Here is a 23,720-nt window from a genome sequence, read left to right as displayed (position 1 = left end):
ACCTATAATTTATTTAATGTAGGTGTAAAATAATCCTTAGTCTATCTCATTTTTGAAGATAGGCAGTACTAATCCTAGAAGCAACCTAAACTATTGATATTTAAGAATATATTTTCAATTGCTTTATTTTAAATTTGTTGTATTAGATTATTATTTTTATCGCTTCTTGGACCATAATTATAAAATATTAGAACACGCTATTAACTACTAAGGAATAAGTAAATGAGACTTTATAAATATGTTCTACTTTACTGCAGCAAAAGGAATAATTTTTGAGAACATGTATTACATAACGTAGACAAGAAATCTCTAAATGTGAAGCAGTTTATTTTTCTTTTACATTGGGTTTTAATTTGTCTTTTACATTTTGGGGGAAAAAAGTTTTGAATTGTATGCTCATTCCTTGAAATAATTCTAGTGCTTTATAATTTTTGGTTTTCATTTATTTACACAACATTTAATTTTTTTACTGCCTACTATATGCCAGATGCTTGTTCTAGATATTGGTGGACAAGACCCTTCCTCAGGAAACTGGTGCTTAATGTGATTTATGAGATCCTCAGTCCTCCAAGCATAGAAAAATTATCTGTCTATCTAGCTATCTATGATTAGCCCCAGAATATAAATTAAAGCTTCTTGGATTAAAGCTTATTTTATTAATAATTAAGCTAGATTAGGAAAAGACAAGGTAGGATTGTTAATGAGTCACAATGTTTATTAATCTTATGGCCAGGAAATATTTCTTTAATGATTTTCATAGTGTCTGCTTTTGTGAGGACCTACTGAAAAGATTGAATCCAGTTTTTTGACACTCAGATTTGAGATGCTATTTGACTTTTATATTCTGGAGATAGAATGATAGCCTAAACAGATCATCTTCCAGGCTCTCGGAGGTTATCTAATGATTAGTGTATCAGTGAGAACAAGTTATTGGAATCCAAGTTTGTTAAGAATGCAGTATGAACATTTGGCACATTTATTTTGTAGGGAATTATAATCTATGTGGTTTAGAAATGTTTATTTTCATATTTGTAGCAAATATTTAATCAATAGTAGACTGTTTCAAAAATGTGGCCACTTCTTCAGTTAATAAGTCAGGGCACAATTTATATCAGGCTATCATAGGTTGAATTGCATTCGGCATCCCTAAAATGTTGAGAAAACTATAACTGAGACACAATTTGGCAGCTCACATTACAGCTTTATTGACCTTTTGGACCATACCATCTTGTCATACATTTTGGGCTATGAAGTCTTATGTATGCAAGAAAGAAGAATTGAGATTTAATGTTGAAAAAATTAGACATCATCTTTTATTTTTAATGATTATTTTCTATTGCTAAATATTTTTAATTTCTAATGCTCAGTTATATAAATATGGTTGAGTTTTAAAAAGATTATGGCTATACTAATAAAAATAAGCATATCTTTTTACTTTATTTTGTTCCTAAAATATTTTTATATCTGCTAAGAATGCATAAGTAAATATAAGAAATAGCAATAAAATACATTAAAAGTACATTAAAATACTAACTATTACATATCTTATGTAATCAATGTATATAGGACAATTAAAAGTGATTTTGCATTAGGTTTAAGATCTTTGGCAAATGCCTTGCCTAAATTTCCCCATAGTTTTAAAAAGAAACTAATGCTTTTTATTGGGATGTGCTGATTAATGTGGCTACATTTCTAAAATAACAGGCAAAATATAGCTTTTCAGAATTGCAATCTGTTTTATTTAGCCCTTAATCAAACTGAGAATTTACCTAAATATATTATGGTGATTTTGTTGAACAAATATTTAATGAACATCTGTATCCCCAACCCTGGGAATACAGAGATGAATAAGCTGAGTTTGCTTATAAATCAATCAGAAGCTGCTGTTTTTGCTAGCATATAATTCATTGTCTTCTCTGCAGTTTTTACTTATTAGCATTAAATCTCTGATTTCTAGGAACAAAAGTTTCTAAATTGCCTTCAGATGTGTTCTAAGTTTGATTTGAGAAAAATAATCCATCCAGTCAAAAGATTTAGACTATGGTTGAATATGACGTCTTATGACATTTACGTAAGGCTGGTAGAACTTTTAGCCCTATGTGTTTTGTAGGTATACAAAGAAACTACATCCACAACCAGAACTTGAAGCAAATATTGTGAATAACAAGGTTTTCAGAGATGTATACCTCAGTGGAAAGGGGAAGCATGTAGCTTAAAATGCTGTTTTCTATTTTTGTTTGTCTGCATTTTGGCTTTTGGTTTTGTTTTTTTGGACAGAAGGCGGGACATTGTTCTTATTTTTTAGTTTATATAGTGGAGTTGTTGGGGGAGGGGGCATTATTAAATATGTGTTAAATAGGTCAAGTATGATTGAAAAATATGAGTGTCAAATGGCACTATTCAAGAATGAATCTCAGTATGCAATCAATAAAAATATGTTCTGTTCTATCCAGGTTGGTGCTCTTTTTGTATTGCCATGTACTGTTAGTAACATACTTATTCCACCTCCCAATCAACTCAGTTCAAGAAAATGGAAGGAATATATAGCTAAAAAGCCTAAAACAATCAGTGGTAAGTAGTAAATCTTTAAATTGTTGATACAACATAGATAATGTATTTACCAAATTTGAAGTGAAGAATAATTTCCTTATAAGAAAATAGTACTTCATAGTAATACTACTGACTAAAAAAGAGTATAATTTTAAGATTTTTAATTATATCTAACAACCTACTGTAACGTAGAGTATGATAACCATATTCGTTAAAAATGTCAGTGATGTAAAGGCAGAACTTTTGGTTCATTAGATAGCTAATTATATTGAACATGAGTTTCTTAGAGTCATTTCATGAATCGAATTTGTGAAAATAAAGTGCTTCATTTATTATATGGTACATTAAAAAAACAAACCTGTGATTACAATTTCCTGCAGAAATAGCCAGAACTTGTTTAACAGCTTAACTGTGTTACACAGTGTTCTAAGTACTGTCCTGTAGAAATATTGATTTCATTTAATATTTATAATAATTCTTTGTACTTATTTTTATCACCATTTTACAGATGAGGACCTTGGGGCTTGGAGAAGTTACAGAGCTCTTGTAGAACCTATACAGAACCTATCAGCTCTGCCAACTAATAGCTCTATAACTTCTCCAAGGATTTGAACCTGTGCTGTATGCTCTTTACCACTCTACTGTGTTGCCTGTCTAATGATCTAGTATGTTAAAGATGTCACTATATAAATGAAATGTTACCTTCTCTTATACAGTCAGAGATTTAACAAGTTCAAATTCTAGTTATTTCATGAGGTAATTAATTGTCTCAAAATGTTTAAGTTACTTTCCCAAAGTTACATAGCCAGTTGAAGTATATTCCTTCATACTTTTGCTTAGATATGTTTTTTTTTTAATTGAACAGTAATTTGTTTAATTTTTTTGAGCTTCTAGTTAGTTTTTGTGACCATTGATGTGATGGGACTAATAACTGTAATTAAAACATGTGTGCCAGGAATATTGTGAAGAAATCTGTAGAAATACTCTGCAGAGCCCTAGAATTACAAGGAATACAATTTTAAAATCAGCTATTTGCACAGTATTATAGAAGAAATAGGGAGATACTGAATTCCATTTTAGCAAATGTTGAATTTGAAATGCAGGTAAGTTATCTATGTGGAAATTTAAATCTAGAGTTTGAAACTTAGGTCTAGATCTCTAGAGAATAGTCATGTCTGGAGAATTAGATTTAGACTTTACCAGCAGTTTTGTTTATCTATTGTATAACAGACCACCCCAAAATTTAGTGGCTTAAAATAGGCAACATTTTATTTATTCATGGTTCTGCAATCTAAGCTGCCTCAGCAGGCTAGTTCTTCTACTTATCTTACCAATGGTCATTCATTGTGCTGCATTGGACTTGTGGGTTCTTTGGAGGTTGAGTTTAGCTGGGCTGCAGAGCCAGCTGGCTTGCTTTCTGTAGTCCCGAGCCTTTTCCTTGCCACGTTGTCTCTTCACATGATCTTTCTAGCAGTTTAGCTGGAATTTTTACCTGGTGGCTCAGGACAAACACATGAAGTTGAAGCTGCCAAGACATTTTAAGGCTTAGTCCCAGAACTGGCCCAGTCTCTCTTCTGCTACATTCTATTATTTAAAGCTAGTCACAGAATGGCCCAGATTCAAGGGGGAGGCGATTATCCAAAGGTGTGAATAATGGGAATCCTCTTCACTGATGTAAAACCTACCATAGGTACATACAGGTAATAATTAGGAAAGGTTGAAAAAAACACAAAAAACCAATACATAAAAACATGGCTAGAGAAGAGAGCCAAGAATAGAGTCTTTTGAAATATAGTGGTCCCTTGGCATCCATAGGGGATTGGCCCTAGGACTCCTACAGATACCAAAATCCATGAATGCTTAAATCTTTTATGTAAAATGGAGTAGTACTTGCATATAACCTATGCATATCCTCCTGCATACTTTAACTCATGTCCTCATTTCTTATAATGTCTATACAATGTAAATGCTATATATGAATAGTTATTATACTTCATTATTTTTAAATTTGTATTTTTTATTGTTGTATTGTTATTTATTGGGTTTTTTTTTTCCCAAATGTTTTCAATCAATAGTTGGTTGAATCCATGATGTGGAACCCACAGATATGGAGGGCCAATTGTACCTGTATTTAAGGTGAAAGGGGAGGAAAAGTTAGGAAATGATTTAGTAAATGGTCTTTGGAAGTCCCTAGCGAGTTATTATTAACATTTTCATCAAAATACCATTAATATAGGGTATGACGTAAAGTATGGGAAATAAAGGAGAGTCAAACTGGGCTCCTGCACTTGAGGAAATAGATTCATGGTCTTTTTCTTTATGAAGTTTATAGTCAAGTGAGGAATATGCTTTGAAAAATAATTATCAGTCAGTTTAGCTGACAATATGAAGACAAAGTAGAGGGCATTTCCAGAGTGTATGACCTAACATAGCCTTAATAATAGCTCAAGGAAGAGACATTATTAATATAACTTATTGCACCATATTAATGAATGAATAAGTACAGCTTTTACCCTTCTCGCCTACCCTCAGTGAACAATTGTATATTTAGTGATTTTGGCAGATGCTAAAACAAAATCAGAAATAGATTTGCTGGGTGGCAATATAGTCAATTTCACTTACACTACATGAAATCTTGAATAATAATTACCCATTTCATAGCATTATATATGTATAAGACCAATTACACATATGTAATTAGTTAACTATAGTAACATCTACTAAATAAACTTTGAGTATATTCTGGACAGCCTACCTATTATTTATTTTTTTCTCTTGTGAATTTATCCAACTTTAGACAGCCATTATGTTTAAGGTTCTAATTTTAAAGTAATTTATTGATTTAGAATTTACTCTTGGAGGGTTGCATGATTTTCATTGCAACTTGAAGAAAATGTTATGTGGCTTAATGTGACTTTTTAAAATTATCACTTCTTGAAATTTGAGGATTAATATCAGTAACTTCTGAATAAGACACAGATCACATGATAATCTTGAAGACAGATTGTTGACTACTGATTAGGCTGGATCATTTAGGGCTGATTAAGCTCACACTTTACAGTATTTTTTTAATCTTAGAAGTAGAAACAAAGTAAGACCGGACAGTTGATTATTAAGTTCTATTCTACTTGTAACCCTTTCTATAAGGGAAATTTTTAACCTCAACAACTTTTTTTGTAAAAATAGAGAAGCTAAGTTTTAGCTAGTGTAAAAGTTTCAATAACTTTAGCACCTAGAAAACTTGGTATCCCTGTCCTATATCTTATATAGAAAATGAAGATAGTAATATTTATTGTGTCTCAAATTTGTTTGAATCAAATTAATAATTAAGGTAAACACTTTGTGAACTTTGCATAGCAATTTGTTATTCTGTCTATTCTTACTTGTTTTCTATGTCTGTAGAGCAATTAAGAAATCATTGTTCATGATATAAGATCCTGAAATATCTTCTGACTAGCTTCTCTATTCATTGTAGCTTTCAAATTGTATATTTTACTGTATTGTAACTGAGAGGAAATGTATACAGTTTATCATCCTAATGTTACTTGTTTAAAATAGTCATGGTGGAATTTATAAATCCTTCTGAATTTTGTTTTTGTTTTTTTTGTTTGTTTTGTGAGTTGGCTAGGCTGTTTTAACAAAGTCTATTTCTTCCACAATTAAAGGCTTTGCTGTCACTCCTCAGAGGGTGTGGCCTTCAGTGTGGCCACATTCATTCTAGGAATACAGTGGTTAGGACAGTCTTTCACTTTCTCTTTCCCTGATCTTTCTCTTGTCTGCCTCATTTGGTATCACATCCAGCTGTTTGTCTCTACTACTTGCCAGCTCATTGCTTTATTATTGACATTACCCTGAGCCCTAAATTGCTATGCAATCGTTTAAATTGCTGATCCAGTTAAATTTTAGTAGTTTTCAAGGCCAGTCCATGGGTTCTGACACATGGATGTTTCTTCTTAGCTGTCTCTTTCCCTGTTTCTCTCTAATGAACTAGATCTTTTTTGCTTGTTTTTGTTAACTAAGTAAACTACCAACCTCCTTATATTTGCTTATTACCAAATTTCTATTGTTTTTGAGACCATCTTTAGGCTTAAACTTCTCTACACTCTATTTCAAATAAAGTCAGTTTCTTGGGGAAGAGTTTAGGGCTATGTTCTTAAAGTCTCTTCCCTTGGGCAAAATCTCTGAGCTACTTTGGTCTCTGGGCCAAAGTGATAGCTTCCAGTCGTCTTTATTTACCTCTCCCAGTGTAGAACTTCTGGCCTGTGAGTGAACTGATGTGAGACCAGTTCGGTTCCCACTTTTCTCAGCTTTCCTATTCCAGGGCAGAGCCTGTACCCTATGAGGGGGTTAGGTGGAGGAAGAGAGTCCCTGAATTTATCATACTCAGCAGGAATTTAGCCTCTTCAACTCAGATTTGAGGGGATGAGAAATGCTGGAAACCTGCCCCTCCCCATAATGTAATGTAGCCCTTGACTAAGAGCTGAGGGAAAAGAGAGAACCAACTTGGCCATACCTGTTTGCATTGGAACTTCCATCCATCTGTGTTGGGAGCGGGTTGGGAAGAAGTAGGTGGTGGCCAAAATGCTATAGACTCTCACAGTTTTTACCTAATCTTAGTATATATTTCTGAGTGAATGTTTCCTTTGCTATATACCCTTTGGATAATTTTACCAGTTGTGCTTGTATGGCTGGGGAGTGAGTCCGCAGACTTTCTCACCCTCCCATCCCAATAACCCATAAAATAAACTTAAGGGAAATAGAGACATAGATACTTTTTTAAAGAGGTAACATTCACTAACTTAATGTCTTGATTTGGATTGGTGCAATCAGTCAGGACCAAATGTACTTGCCTAGGGAGAATACTTGATTACAAAGAAATGAAGCAAGGGCAAATGCATGAGGGTTTGAAGGGGCCAGTAAAGAAGATTGAAAGGCAAGATTAGAGTGGGAAGACAACAAGAATGTCAAGGAAGGAGGACCTTTCAATGAAACATGTTTATGGAATGCTAGGGAAGGAGCCAAACAAACCTGCATGAAACATTCCCTGAGGTTGGGCCATAGTTGACTCCAGTAGTTCTTAGTTATTTGGTAGTGGCATCTTATTCATTGAGATCTCTTATATCTTTGCATTTCCTTAGCTTTATACAATCACTTCTAGATTATTGCCCTTCTATCAGTATTTCAAGAAATCCTTCATTATTAATGCTCATACTAAATGGCTATTTCAATAATTTTTTCCATCCTTGTATATCAGTCAACATTTATTGAACACTTACTATGTTCTAAGTACTGTAGCTGACAGGACTTTGATGTTGAACATGATGTAGCCCTTATACTCAAGAAGCTTGTATTACTGTAATTATTATTCCTTATTTGACTTTGCCCTTCACACTTTCCCAATTCCTTTTTCCCAATTCCTGACTTCAACATTGATTTGATTGACCCAGGTATCACAGCATCACAATTCCGTGAACGTTTCTTTATTAATGCCCTTTATCTTTACTTCAGTAACCCCCCTTTAGCATCAGTTTTGACCTTGTTTGGGGATGGTTCCTTCTGTCTTAGTTTGTCTCTTTCCCTTTCTCTCCTATTTGCGATTTCTTTGTTTTTTTTATTCTAATTTCTGGTAGATTTACTGAAATCTATCTCCTAATCATTTAATTGGAGTATTTATTTCTGCTTTCTTAATTTCCATAAGCTCTTTATTTTATTTTTTAAACCACTTTATTGAGATGTGATTGGCAAAAAGCTATACATATTTAATGTATAAAACTTGAAGTTGGAGGTAAATATACATCTGTGAAACTAGCATAGCCTATGCCATAAACATATCACCTCTAAAAGTTTCCTTCTATCCTCTGGATTATCTAAAATAGTTAAATTCATAAAAGCAGAGAGTAGAATAGTAGTTTGACTTTTTTTTTTTTTTTTAAGACTAAAGAGCTATAGTGAGAAGGTGAGAAGGAATAGAACAAGGAGTTTGATCTGTAGCTGACTGTGAACAGTCAATTGAGATAACTCACTACCTTCGAACCAGCCAGTCTCTGGTTTTCATATGAGACACTTTCCTTGAGGTCCCATAATTTTTGGCTGCCTGCTCACATTTACTAGAAAGTATCAGAAAGCTGATTGAAAAATTTGGGTATAGGGGTAAAACTTATTGACTGTGATCTTCATTTTAGGGTGATCTCAGTGTGGTATTACATTAGGTGACCCCTCAATGTTGAGATACTTTAGCCTTTCCTCTAGGACTGGCCGTATTTCCAAAAAGTTTCAATTCTGCTATCTGGCTTTTAAAATTCTGGAAATTATGCAGAAGAAGAAAGGTAGGGGGCTTCAACATTCAGTGTGTAAGCATTCACTTAGATTCACTGATTATCAGTTTAGGACTGCAATCCTCAACTCTATCTTATGTCATCTAACCAGAGACACTTTGTTTTATTTTCTTTAGAGAATAAACCTTTAGTCTTCTTATCTGGGAAAGGATAGTCATTTTACTGAATAGAATAAGAAGGGATCAGGAAGCCTAACTGCTTCCCAAGCTGGCTTTCAACCTATCTTTCTATTCTACCTTCATTTTGCTTCCAGTACCATCTGGGACCACCATTCCAGAGCCTCTCAAGGACACTTACAGTATAAACTGTGTTGCTTTAGGGCTTTCTCTGCTGTTTTTCTCAGCTTCCTTAACAGTTGAGAGATTGAAGTCTGCTACCAATTGTTCATATGCTTTCCTGCTTTCAAATTTTAGTTGCTGTTGTCTCTTCTGCCAGATATTAGTCCTTGTAGATTTATGCTATTTTAAAATCCTCTTTATTCTCATTTAGTGGAATTTCAGGAGATAGTGAATATAAATGCTTATGTCCAATTCACCATCTTCAACAAAAAATATTCTACTTCTATTTTTAATCTCAAAGGCTTCACAGTTTTTCTTCAACCTTCACTATAACCCTTACTTGATTTGTTTTTAAAATATACTAGAAGCTGTCTTAAGTGACCTTCACATAACTGGCATGCCAGATTAATGAATGCTCTCCATTCCCTCTGTAAAACACATTATAGATGCCCACTGCAGGAAGCAAAAAACTACGCTCAAATATAGCTACACACTTCTACTCCCACCAATTAAGTTGTGTGTGCTTGCAGGAGTCAGTTTATTCTACTTTAAAGAAATAGAAGTTGGAAATAGTAGTTGATACATTGTTGATTTTATTATGTAAGAAAAATACCTTGAAACTCTAGTAACCTCATCAAAAGTTAATGAATGAGTATACATAGTTTTAATTTAAAATAAGCAGTTTATGCTTGGTGAGAATCATTTTTGTTATGATTCTCTGCTTTAATAGCTTTCTCAATTAAATGAACTACTAGCCCTAAATGTATTGAATAACAGCTTATTTTAAAATAACATAGAAATTTTATTATATCCTGTGGGTCAAATGTATATCTCTGCCATGTTGTGTGCTGAATGTTCGTATACTTAATAATGTGGCTGTGTTTGTTTAGTTCCAGATGTTGAAGTGAAAGGAGAGTGTTCTAGCTATTATCTCTTGTTACAAGGTAATAGCAATAGAAAGTGTAAAGCTACATTGATTCACTCAGCCAACCAGATCAATGGCTCATTTGTACTCAGTTTAATTCATGGAAAGATGAAAACAAAGACAGAAGAAGCCAAACTGAGTAAGTGTTAACTTTAGGTGGAAAAACATTTTTATATTTGTTTGGATGTGTGGTTGACTTTTATGGTTTTAGGTAGAAGAAATATTAGACATTAAATGTAATTAACCTTTTACTTTAAACATATAACATACGTTTACAGTTTAGAGTGCAAAGTTAATTCCTTTTACATTATTCTTAATAAAATTTAGTATGTCCAGCCTTCAATTGCAAAAATGAAATTGTTAGTATTTTCCACTTTAAATACATATTATTTTTCTATAATATATTTGTCATTTTTCATTTACTTGCTCTCAAGTCTCTTGTTCTGTTTTATTGCCCATCTCTCTCTTTTCTTCCCAAGCTCTGTATTTTGGTTGTATATTGCTGTATGACAAAACTATCCCAAATTTAGCTTAAAAACAACAACTTGTTATTTTTTCTCATTGGCCTGTGGGTTGAGTGGACTCAGCTGGGTGTTTGTATTTTGCGATCCCACGTATAATCACAATGACATACAGTTAGGGCTTCAGTCATTTGAAGATTCCACTAGGGTTGGTATCCAAGATAGCTTCTTCACTCCTGTGTTTGGTGCCTTGGCTAGAATGGCTGGAACAGATCAGGGCTGGTTTTCCCACCACATGTCCTTTCCCCAATGGCTAGCTTCAGCATCTTTATAATATCATGGTCTCAGGATAATCTGACTTCTTACATGGTTTCTGACTTCCCTTGGAGTTACTGTTTTAAGAAGCTGCATGGCTTTCTGTGCCTTAGCCCAGAAGTTATTCATTTTTACTTGTACCATACCTCATTGGTTACGTAGTGTAAAGCAGGTTCAATAATCTTTAGACTGAGGGAGGACTCCCATAGTGTGGAGAATAGCAAAAGTCATCACTGTACCAACTACCAGGAATAGGAGTCTAAATGTCCACTGCATCCTGGGATACTGTTTAGGTCCACCCTGCCCTGGTTACCAATTTGTCTTGAGTCCAGTATCACAGAAAATAGACACATACAACTGAGCTGGTCCCCCAGGAATCAAGAAAGCTGCCTGGGGCAGATGGAGTCTTGACTATGTGTGTCCCACTTGTACTACAGCTGAGGGACTCCAAGTGGCAGACGATCCTGGGTTGTATACTTGATTGCCCAGGTGACTCACTGGGTGAAGCTTTGAAGAACATCTTGCTTTTGGGGCCCAGAGGAAGAAAGCCCAAGCAGTCTGGGAGATTCCTCCCTGTCTTAAGATAGTGTATTCTCAGTGCATTGTACAGTTACTCTGAGTACTATAGGCAAGAAGAAAGTAAGGAGAGATTTGGCTAAGGCTATTCTGGGTCTATCTAGCACATAGGTAAGCTTGGATCCATCGTGGAAGGGACTGCACAAGGGGGAATCACAGGAGGTGTGGTTTGTTCAAGGGGTAGAGGGTATCTTTAGAGACTAGCTGCTATACTCCATCTGTGAATTCTCAACAGATGGAAGAAAATGTGATGCAGGGAATTCTTCTCTGCTACCTAAATTGTCTCAATTTAAGAATCAGGTCAATGTTTAAAATGTAAAATAATTTAGTATGCTTATTTTCTACTGCTTAATTGTTATTATTTACTTTGAAATATACAAGATCAAGAGAGGTGAGTGATTGACTTATTTTTTTAATCATGTCATAACACCTTTCATGGGAACTGAATGTTAATTAATGGCATAGGGCATCTTTAATGTTGACTTTTTTCTATTTCTTAGGCTTTCCTTTTGATGTATTATCACTTCCACATTTTTCTGGGGAGCAAGTTGTACAGAGAGAAAAAAAGTTAGCTAATGTTCAAGTTTTGGCTTTAAAAGAATGCCTGAGTAAGTAATAATTTGTATATCTCATCCAATGTTGACTTGTTCAGACATAAACCATCTTTATTTGTAGTTTTTCTTATACACTTTGTCTTTGAGGTATGATACTCATTTGTAGAATTATTTTTGATAGAAATGATGTAGAGTAGAAGAGATCTACAATTTTATTTTCACCCAATTCAAAATATTCCTATTTATTTGTATATCACTGTTAACATTTGTAAAAATATTTCACCAGGCAAATTTTATATTTCAAAATTTGTTTTTAGCTGTATGCTAGAAAAGATACATAAATGTTATTATTCTGTTTAATATAGATTTCTTTATAAAATTTCTTTTTATATATTTTTGGTAGTAGGAGGATGGACTGCTAATAGGAAAAAATGCAAGCCCCAGAGAAATTAATATGTTAACTTGAACGTTGATTCTTAGACTTTAATCATGATCATCAATAATAACTAAGAACATTTTACATACTGAGTAAAGTTGGCATTATGGATTTTCCTTATTCAGGAAAGTAACACTTTCTTAAGAGTCATAATTTAAGGTTTTTCCTCATACTGTTAACTTGGTTATCAGTCTTAATTTTTTATATAAATCTTAAGTGTTCATTATTGCCTAATATGAACTTATTTTAAGCAAATCATTGATACATAATTTCTGAGAAATTGATTCAAATTGTAAGGCCTCCTTAGATACACATAGAAAAAAATACTATATGTATTATAAAATAAAAGCTATCATTTCTTTCAAAACATTTTTTAAATATCTGGAATTCAGTAGCATGTTTTACTCAATAGAAGATTATTTTAGAATATTTTATCTCAATTATTCTTATAAGGCTTACAAACTTTTTCAGTTGTGCAAAGCCAGGGTAATTGCATACTCTTGAGCTCCTCTAACCATTGATTTTTTCTTTTTTAACCAAGAAAATGATGTTTGCTTAAGGAAAGTATAATTAGAAAGATAAATCAGTTTCAATAAAAGGTAGTATAAATCCCATCCTTTGGGTTGTGGGTTTTTTGTTTTCTCCAAATAAATCTGATCTTTAAAGTTCAAAAAAAAAAAAAGATAGTACATGCTAAAACCAAAAAAACATATATTAAAATACCAATATTTATGTGGATCTAAACGAGTTATTTTATACATCATCCAGCAGTATTATTCATTTTTTGACTGTTTTATCCCTGCCAAACACCCTTCAGGCTCTGATTTTCTTGCCATAAGCCTCCTGCAGCTCTTTATAACTCAGTTCCTTCAATATCTCTGCTCTTTCATCTTCACCTCTCTTCCTCACCCTTTTAACCAGAAAAACTGTCAGAGTGGAAAAGCAAAATGCTCTCTGAAGCTGGTGCATCTCTTTTTGGGAAAGGAGAAGAGTTAAACCCAGTAGGGCCATTCTTCCTGGTTGGATGGGAAGGGAAATATTGACAGCTATAACTAGGCTGCTGCCTAGAAGTGTAAATAAAAGGTCTATGGTGGGGCAGGGAGAGTAGGGGTTGGGGGAGGGTACAGAAATGCTAAAGAAATGCCTGCAGCTCTAGGGATACACCACATTTGGCAGAGGGTAAGTAGGGGACCTGAAATTAAAGAAGATCTTAGAGTTAGTAGCTGCTGGAAACACTGGCCCTGGGTGTATCCATGAAAAGACCAATTTGCGATCTGAAGCATTAAATTTTGATTCCAATTAATGATCCAGTTAATCCATTATGATGGAAATACTTGCTGAACAAATCTCTTTTCTGAGAGTTAATACTGGATTAAAAATCTGGGGACAAAGATGCATCTATTTAGAATTTTTATATCTCATAAGGCAGAAGAAAATGATAGCAAAAAAAAATTTCCAATGGGAGCATGAAACATCTACTTCAGTGATTTTCAAATAAAAGAAATGTGAATAGAAAAATATTTAAATTGATACAGTTAATTCATTTATACATGATGAAAACTAAAGAATATAATGAGAACAAACTTTCTCTGAAAAAAAATCAGTGATTCAATTGATAGCAATACAAAGACTGAGGTCCTTGCAGAAAAACAAAACTTATTAGAAAAGATTTCCCCAAATTATCGACAAAACATGGAATAGACTTATTATTAATACTGTCTTTCCACTATTTTCCTGACTAGTACCAAATTAGAAAGAACAGCTAGAAAAGTTTTGCACAAAAGTGTACTCATTAATGACACTATTGAGGTACTTTGTTTTTTAAATTAACACAAAAATGGAATAAAATGTATTAGGTCTTAATTTTTTAAATTAATTTATTTTTATTAATTTTAAAAATTATATTTAATACTATTATATTAGAATGAAGTTTATATTTTACCATTTTTTTTGGTAATTTACATTTGTTTTTGGTAATATTAAATATCTTGTTATACCAATTTTTCAACAAATTTAAGAATCCTGAATAATTTTTAAATAAAAAACTTTTCAGTATGATACAAAATAACTATCAAAACAGCAGCATTGTCATTTTGTTGTAGTCAGTACTCTGAGCTCCCTACGTCTTTTTTTTAAATTGTCTATTTTCTGTCTCTGTTTCTCAGTTATTAAGGTCAAGATGAATTCTTACCCTGCTCTCCAAATTGTGATATAATTGACAGCTTTAATAAGTATAGGTCAGGTTCAGATTTGACTATTTTTTAGCATTAATAAAAAGGTGGGACCTAATTTCTGAAATGCATTACTCATTGTGCCTCTTTCGGATGAAAGCAAACTATTGATAGCTTTTTGTTTTAGAATGGCTCTCAGTAGATTGTTCAAAAAATAAAAAACAATGAAGCTTTTAATTTTCTCACTAAGAAGATATACTAGAAGCAGAATGTACTACAACCTTCATTTTACTGTTACTAATGTTCTTGACTGCAGAAACCATGTTACCTATTTTGAGTCAGATCTGGAAGGACCCTACCAAGGTCCACATTGGTGAGGTGGGATTTTACAGAGGCTTGTATCATAAAGCTGCTGTTCCAAAGTAGAACCTTGATACTGATTGCTTCCTCCTTGACCACCTACTCCCTTGCATTATTTATGTACTGACCTCAGGTACTGTAATGTGAGATACTTTAGACCTTTGTCTAAGGGCACAGCACAGCACTTTTCAGGCAGTAAGTTCTCAGTAAATGTTGAATTGAATTCTTTATGGATTTATAGTTTATTATTTTATTATAGAAGAAAATGTTATTTAGTCTCAAAGTATTTTAAAATAAAATATTTTTATCAAAGTAATACATGGATATAGTTTGAAAATTCAAATGGCAAGCAGCAATGCCTTGCCCATCCCTCCCCATCTTTCAGTCCCTGGAGACAGCTATCCTCAGTTCTTCCATCTGGTCCCATGGCATTTCCTCCAGTTTTCCAAATAATGTATGTATGCTGCTATTTCTTGATTTACCAGTTTCAAGCATGATCTTAACATTTAACTATGGAAGGTAAAGACTGTTCTACTATGTCATCTTCACTTTCCCTTTCTACCCCTTAAAGTGAAGTCATGAATTTTGGTTAAATCAGTGGTTAGTTTTAACATTATTACAACTACATAAATAAATTTACTGCTGAGCCATGTATTAAATGATGATGAGCAAATATCCTTTCTTTCTTTTTTTTTTTTTTTTTTTGAGACAGTCTCTTTTTATTGCCCAGGGTAGAGTAAGTGCCATGGCGTCAGCCTAGCTCACAGCAACCTCAAACTTCTGGGCTCAAGTAATCTTCCCGCCTTAGCTTCCCAAGTAGCTGGGACTACAGGCGTGCACCACCATGCCCGGCTAATTTTTTCTCTATATATTAGTTGGCCAATTAGTTTCTTTCTATTTATAGTAGAGACAGGGTGTCGCTCTTGCTCAGGCTGGTTTCCAACTACTGACTTCGAGCAATCTGCCCGCCTCAGCCTCCCAGAGTGCTAGGATTACAGGCGTGAGTCACCGCGCCCGGGCCAAATATCCTTTCTTATATGATCCTTTGTTTTTCTTATGGTTGATAATCATCTTTTTTTTTTTTAATTTGCCTCATCTTTTATACAGACAAAATATGTTTTTCCAGTGGCTCTAGCTCTTCTACTATACTCCTATCATTAACATTCATCATATGTTCAAACATATCAGTTCCTTTTTATTTCTCTGTCAATTTTTTTCCAGTGTTTCATATTTTGCTCAACTATGGGCTGATTGCTTCTTAGACTTGCTGATATTTTGAATTTTTCTCTTTCCTTTTTTCTTCTTTTGGAATCTCCTTTTTCTTAGACCCTTAACTACCTTTTTCTTGGATTACTCCTTTAGTTAGTTGGAGCATATCTGCCAGTAGCTGCTTGAGTAAAAGTTAATGGGGCATATATTTTTTCAGTTTTTCCATGTCTGAAAATATCTTTACTTGGTAAAATTCTAGGTTGAAAATCATTTACCCTCAGAGTTTCAAAGACATTGCTCCATTGTCTTCTACTTTGCTGTTTATGTTGAGAAATCTAATATTAAATACTATTCTTATTCTTTGTGGTGATCTATTTTTGGGTTGTTTGTTTTCATCCCCTTTCTAGATATAGAAACTTTATCTCCAGAAGTTTTCTCTCTGCAAGCTTTGCTCTAAGTCATAGTGTGTATATTTCTCCATTCTCTTCAACCCCTTATTTATTGAGCTGCATACTTGATGGACCATTCAAACAGAAGGTTCATATCCTTAAGCCTGAAAATCTTTCTTTAGTTAACATTTAATCATTTCCTTCCTCCAATTTTCTCCTTATTTTTTGTTTTTTCTTTCTAGAACTCTTATTAGTTGTATATTGACTTTCCTGGACAAAATGTCTAATTTCCTTTCCTATTTATGTATTGTTATCTTTTTGTTCTAGTTTCCAGGGGTTATTGTCCATTTTGTTTTGCAGCTCTTTTATGGAATTTTTAAAATTTGAGCTCTCGTGTGCTTAGTCACTCATTCCTTGTTCATTGTTCCTTTGTCAAAGCATCCTATACTTGTTTTGTGGGTGCAGTATCTTCTTTTATTTCTATGGGAAAATTATAGTAAACTTTCTTGTGTTTCCTCCAATATTTTTGTTTCTGGTTGGCTCCTTTATTCTCTTTGTTTGCTTTAGTCTCTCTTTTTATCCTGGATATTTTTTAGTTTTGGCATCCCAATAAATAATACCCACTTTTCCTCCCAAAGTTGGAACTAGTTGAGAAATAAACCTAAGAAACACACAGACGGAAATAAATTATAGATGAAAACTGGATTGAAAGACGGGCATTTTAGATCTATGGCCAGGTTGGCTTTCTCATACATACACCCAGCATTGAAATTTGCCACTGAATGGCTGTCAGAGATAGGTACCTGCAGACCAACTATGCAGTAGAAAGTCCCTTCCCACTTTATAGAAAGCATACTTCCTAAGATTTGCTAGCTCAAATGAAAGAGAGGAAGGGTCTGATCAGAGCATACCTAGTTTCTGACCTTCTTTCTTAGTGAGTGATAGGAGGGAGAGGGAAGCTAGAAGTGTTACTGAATCAAATTCTTGTGCATAAGGCCACCTTTCCCTTCACACACCTTTTCTTAAATGTCTTGTAATTTTTTTCTGTCCATTTTCTTTTAAATTGGAAGTCTTATGTGCCTACCTCTAATATAATATCTGGCAAGCTTCACTGTAGTGTGGTAGGGTGACAATTCGGTATTTTGTTCATGAGCTCTTACCCCTTACTCCACCCCAATGTTAGTATCTAGAGCTCTTTTCTCTGAGGGTGTTCCATTTTTCAAAAGGACAGTCCTTTGATCTTTCCAGTTGGGCATTTGTGACAGCTAGCTTTTCGGCAGCAGGACTTAGAGTCTGACCTTAGTTTATAGACTTTTATTTAAACCCTTAGTTTTAACCCCGGTCTTAATACCACCTTTCAGTGTACCTGATGTCCCATAGTTTGGTACTGCAAAAAAATAATAATAATAATAAAATAAATAAACAAAAGGAGAGTTACCTGGCTATGAGGGCTCGGCCGGAGGGTGGGTTAGGAAAGGCCCAACTGCTCATTACACATCCAATCCCATTTTAGTCCAGCCACCTTACCACCATCTGCCCACTACTCCTGGATAGTGCCTCTCTGAAGGCACCCAAAGTGACTCTGCCTCTGCTCTACTGACTCAGTTACCATTCCACTGTCATTTCTACTTGCTAAATTTGTTGCAAGGTGTCATTATTTCTCATTTCTTTTTATGTTGACCCTTTTTATTCCTTTGCTATGATTTTAGATTTGGGGAAAGAGAAGAAATAGAAGTAGCCAAGCTAACATATTTAACTAAAAGTCTAACAGGGTTTATTTTCACATAAGCATGAATATAAGGCCATTTTTATGCTCTGAAAACTTTTATGAATTAGTCTTTCTCATTTAGCAATTGTGGTGTTAACAGATTACTCTATTTCTGTTTATTTCATGTAACTGGAAATTCTCTCATTATCTACAAATGGGATTAAAGTGAAAGCAGGCCTACATAGGAATGTTGATTTACTGGAGATATTTACTTGTTTTACTGTTGAAAATACTTTCCATACAAGAGGAAACTTGTTTTCTTAGATGAGCTCCAGAGAGGCTTTAAAATAATACTTATATAGTTAATATATAATTATATATTAATATATAGTTATATAGTTAATTGTATTATTTGTCTTACAGAAAGAAGAAAGTTGGCAAACCAGCCTGAAACAATTTCTGTTGCTGAACTCAAAAATCTGTTAATACTCACAAGGGAACGCTTTTTAGATCATTTTGATGCTATTATTCCTAAAACAATTCTAAGAAAGACAGACAAAATTAAAACCTCCAATATGTTAAATGGTAAGTTTTTTGTTACTCTAAATTTTAATTTCTTTTTTTTTATGTGTGGCATCTATGACAGTTATTACAGTTATTATTAAAATTTACCAAATGATTGATTATATCAAAATATAGTTTATAAATTTAAATGATGATATATGTTTATATATACAAGTATGCATGCATATATGGTGAACTGTATTTCTCATCATTTAAACATTACAAAGTTGCTTTTAACTTCTTTCATTAAGTATGTTCAGTATAATTGTGTTTGAGCAGAGGTAGAAACATTTTAAAGTGATCTCTCATTAGTCTCACTAAGCTGCTGGAATGGGTGGATTTCTTCCTATCAAGCTATGTTTTCATAAAGTGAGGAAAGCAAAATCTACATAGTAAATTTAATAGAGGTAAAAGTACGTATGGTAAAATACTCCATATTTGCCACTCATTAGGGCAGGAACAGTCACCAAACTTCACTGAGGGAGCAGGAAATCATTTCAGTATTTAATTGGACTTCTTTCTGTTTTCCTGGGTTCTGTTGTTGTGATTAGTTTGAATATAGAGAAGTTTTTCAGGCTCTAACAAGAAAGCATTTGAAGATTGCCTGACACAGTTTTAAGTGTACAGGACAATTTTTTGTATTTATTTTGTGAGAATCATTTTTATTGCATAGGTTAATGAGAAAATGACCATAGAATCAAGTTAACAATATTTGGTGAGTTCCTTTTCTGTGTTTGACACTGAGGGTACACAAAGAAGTAAAAATATTGATCCTTTGCTTTCAACAGGCTTTTGATCTATTTGGAAAGCAAGACATAAAAACAGTATATAGTGCTTGTGTGAAAACACAGGCTCTGGAGCTAGACCGTCGATTCAAATCTCTCTTTTGTCACTTGTTAGCTGAATGTCTTTGGACAAGTTATTCAACCTCTCTGTGACTCTGTTTCCTCATGTTAAAATGAGAGCAACAATATAACCCACTTACTAGGGTTATTGTGAGGATAACCCTGAGTTGATACATGCGAAACACTTAAAAGATAATAAATACAAAAAAAACTGTTATTGTATTATCATTATCATCAGTATATACCAGTACCCAACTTAAATAGCATTGCAAAGTAATCTGAAAGATTCTAGAGATATTATTAGATCACTTATAAATAGGGGATGTTATCAGTAAGTGAGAAAGCATAGCTCCATGGTCACAGCATGGGCTCCAGACCAAGACTAGCATGATTGAATACTGGCTCTGTAGCTTACTTGCATGTGACCTTGGGCATGTTTTCTGACCTCTTCGAGACTCACTTTCTTTATTTTTAAATTAGGGATGACATAGGTTGCTGTGAAGATTAAATTAGTTATTTGTGAATTGCTTAGAAAGTTACCCAATATGAACTAAGTGCTGATTAAATAAATAAATATGAATTTCCAAGAGAGGACTATAACTAGGGTAGAGTCATCACAGGAGACTGTTTAGGAGCCAAGGGACTTGATGTAGGTCTTAAGTGATGCATAAGATCTGGATAGAGAGGAGAAGGTAGGATTTGCCAGGTGGGCAAAGCACCATACTCAGAGTCATGGGAGGTAAGAAAAAGCAAACAGATCTAGAGAGAGGTTGGCTTACTAGAGGATTTGTACAGGAGGTAAAGGTTAGGTAGGAAGGGTTCAAATAATTGCAAGGGCTTTTATATAAGTTTAAGGAAATGTATCTTAGAGTTACTGGTACAAAGTCAAGTTCTAGGACACTGTTAACACACTGAGCTGCAAGAATGCTCATCTTACAATGTAAGTCAGATTATGTCACTGCTTTATTCAAACCTTTTTGATTGCTTTCAATTGCACGTATAATACATCATCCTTAATATGGTTTGTAAACTGGCTTCATGTTTATTCTAGTTCTCAGTGTCACATTTCTGTTGCCTTATTACCACAGAAAGTCTTTCCTTTCCACCTGGGAACTTTACATATGCAATGTCTTCTGCCAGGAATTCTTTTCTCCTAGCCTTTACCTGATTAACTGATAGTCATTTTTCAGATCTTGATTTAAATATCACCTTCTCAAAGAGACTTTCCCAGACCTTCCTCTGTTTAAATTGTTTCCTGTTATACTCACTCTCTATAGTTTTTCTTCAAATTATTGATCACATTTTCAAAATATGTACTATTTATATAGTTATTTATTAAATATTCATCTTTTTTCAAGGCCTGTGTTCTCTGAGGGCAAGGGGTGTGCCTATTTGCTTTCTCCAGTAATCCCAGAGGCTAGCACAGTGTCTGACACATAGGGGTGGGATCATTATTTTATTATTTCAGACATTTTAAAGGAAACTTCTAGTATATGTTTATAATTCTTACTTTTATTAAACAGACTATATCAATTATAATATAATGTAACCTTTTGTGATTTATTCATGTTAATTCATATTGCTATTATAATGGTCTATATTCATTAACCACATATTGTCATCAGTGATATTACTTTCTTTTTGTTTCCTGTGATTTGTGACTTTGTAGGTGTTTTCCCTATTTCCCTATTGTATTGGTTCTTTTTCTTTGTTTCTCTTGGAAAATAAAATGCTTTTATTTTCCTTGGTTTATTATCCTTGGTTTCTCCGAGAGCCTTTGTGCTTTTTGTTTGAAAGCATGGCCCAGTGTCCTGACTGCCACAAAAATAAAATATTATGTTTTATTTTACTGTAAGAATTATATTAAACAATTTCCCAAGAGATATAACACATATGAATATTTTTTCAGCTATTCCTTAATATTTAGCCTATGTCATTTATTTTTATGTAGGTTGTATAGTCAACCTACATAAAATGATAATTAATTATATTGTATTATTTAGGAAAAATGTAATGTTATATTAAAGATGGCTTGCATTCTTTTGTGAACTCATTGCATGCAGCTGTGCAGAACTGCTAATGATTTTTTTTTCTTTATACTTTTAGTGGAAAGCCATGTCAGCATTCAGAAGCAAAATTATTTTGTTATAATGCTCATTACTCTATAAAATAATCAGTATTTTACCACCCTTATGAAGACATGGGAACTGGTGTATTTAGATAGTGTTTGGTGAGGGCAATCCAATAAAGGCATTGAAAATATTTTAAAATATTCAAGGTTAAATAGTTTAATAAGTAAAGGGACAATAATATACAGTTGGATTGATTTTCATTTATTTTTTTACTAAGACGTTCCTTTACCAAATTATTATTTTGGAAGACTCCTCTCTTCAAAATTTAAAATGGGTATTTTTGTCAGCATAGATGGTTAAACAGCTAATATCCAATAATTTTCAGTAAATTTATTAGAATAGTATGTAATAATTTTTTTTTTTTTTTTTTTTTTTTTTTTGAGACAGAGTCTCACTTTGTTGTCCAGGCTAGAGTGAGTGCCGTGGCGTCAGCCTAGCTCACAGCAACCTCAAACTCCTGGGCTTGAGTGATCCTTCTGCCTCAGCCTCCCGAGTAGCTGGGACTACAGGCATGCGCCACCATGCCCGGCTAATTTTTTATATATATATCAGTTGGCCAATTAATTTCTTTCTATTTATAGTAGAGACGGGGTCTCGCTCTTGCTCAGGCTGGTTTTGAACTCCTGACCTTGAGCAATCCGCCCGCCTCGGCCTCCCAAGAGCTAGGATTACAGGCGTGAGCCACAGCGCCCGGCCAGTATGTAATAATTTTAAAAGCAGGTAGTTTGGGAATCCAAAAAAGTAATACAATGAGTAATTTTGCCAGTGGTAAAACAATTTAGTATATACCAATAATTTCTAATGAGAATGTAAGCTGTTCCTTTAGGTTTTGTTGAGAATCCCAATGTTACCAGCAATCTGAATGTTAGTTCACTGCAGCATATTAGCTATAACAATAAGCATAGCCTTACGTACAATACTTTAGTAGTAAAATAACAAGTGATCTTAATGATTTGAAGATGTAAATGTTAAGACATCTTATATTAATAGATAAATGAGAATTATTTCTAAAGTAACCTTTACCTGAGAATAACATAAATTATTTATTATTTTTTATTATACTTTTGGGAATGAGGCAATCTCTTTTTAAAATATATGGAAATTTTCAGTCCGCTTGTGCTAATTCCTGTTAGTAGTATGAAAATCTCATACTATATTCAGTATATTCTTTATAGAATTGCCTCATTTTCATTTAGAACTAATTTCACCAAAAATAGCAAAGTTAAGCTTTTATTGGACATGAGTCCTAATAATGCTAATTCAGTTTTCAGAATTCCAGCTAATTTTATTATGAGGAGATATTTTATTTTTATTTCCAACAAACTTCTCTATGGCATTTTGCACAGTTCAGGCCATCAGAAAGGTCTTCAGTAAATGGTTAAGGTAAGGATTATATAACTAACCCGACATGCCTTTATACACACACACACACACACACACACACACACACACACACACACACACACACATATCTGTCTACAAATATGCATTTTTATATAGAAAAATACAGTATGTTAATACTTTTCACTACTTATATGTATTTCTTTCTCTTTAGATTCCAGTCCAGTAGAACCTGATTCCTCAGGTTTAATGGAAACCAATCCTCTGGAGTGGCCAGAAAGGCATGTTCTTCAAAATTTGGAAACTTTCGAAAAAGCTAAACAAAAAATGAGGTAATATTTGAATTTATAGTAAAGCATACTATAGCTCAGTATTTGTAAATGAACTCTTTTTTTTTCTGAATCTTTAAATTATGTTTATGAGATATAAGCAGTTTATAGTTATAAGAGAATACCTTCTTACTGTAAGTATATAGTCAGTAGATTAGCATATTGGTTAAAAGAGAAATGCTTATTTTTTTCTGCCATTTACTTGTACTTGCCAGGTCTGTGTAATCACAGTGAACATTTTG

General features: G+C 33.6%; 1 protein-coding gene across 1 annotated transcript in view; it reads left to right on the top strand.

Annotated features, from left to right (window-relative positions):
- Nucleotides 1–23,720, top strand: part of MTBP (MDM2 binding protein) — a 60,500-nt gene that overhangs the window by 16,659 nt on the left and 20,121 nt on the right. The window contains exons 11-15 of the mRNA XM_012753813.3: nucleotides 2,454–2,571; nucleotides 10,054–10,227; nucleotides 11,941–12,048; nucleotides 18,691–18,852; nucleotides 23,364–23,481. Of these exons, the coding sequence (XP_012609267.3) occupies nucleotides 2,454–2,571; nucleotides 10,054–10,227; nucleotides 11,941–12,048; nucleotides 18,691–18,852; nucleotides 23,364–23,481 (680 nt within the window). The remainder of the gene's footprint in view (nucleotides 1–2,453; nucleotides 2,572–10,053; nucleotides 10,228–11,940; nucleotides 12,049–18,690; nucleotides 18,853–23,363; nucleotides 23,482–23,720) is intronic.

The sequence above is a fragment of the Microcebus murinus genome, chromosome 7 (assembly GCF_040939455.1).
Source record: "Microcebus murinus isolate Inina chromosome 7, M.murinus_Inina_mat1.0, whole genome shotgun sequence".
Lineage (NCBI taxonomy): Eukaryota > Metazoa > Chordata > Mammalia > Primates > Cheirogaleidae > Microcebus > Microcebus murinus.
Note: the sequence above shows the minus strand (reverse complement) of the source record. Positions and strands in the feature narration are given on the sequence as shown.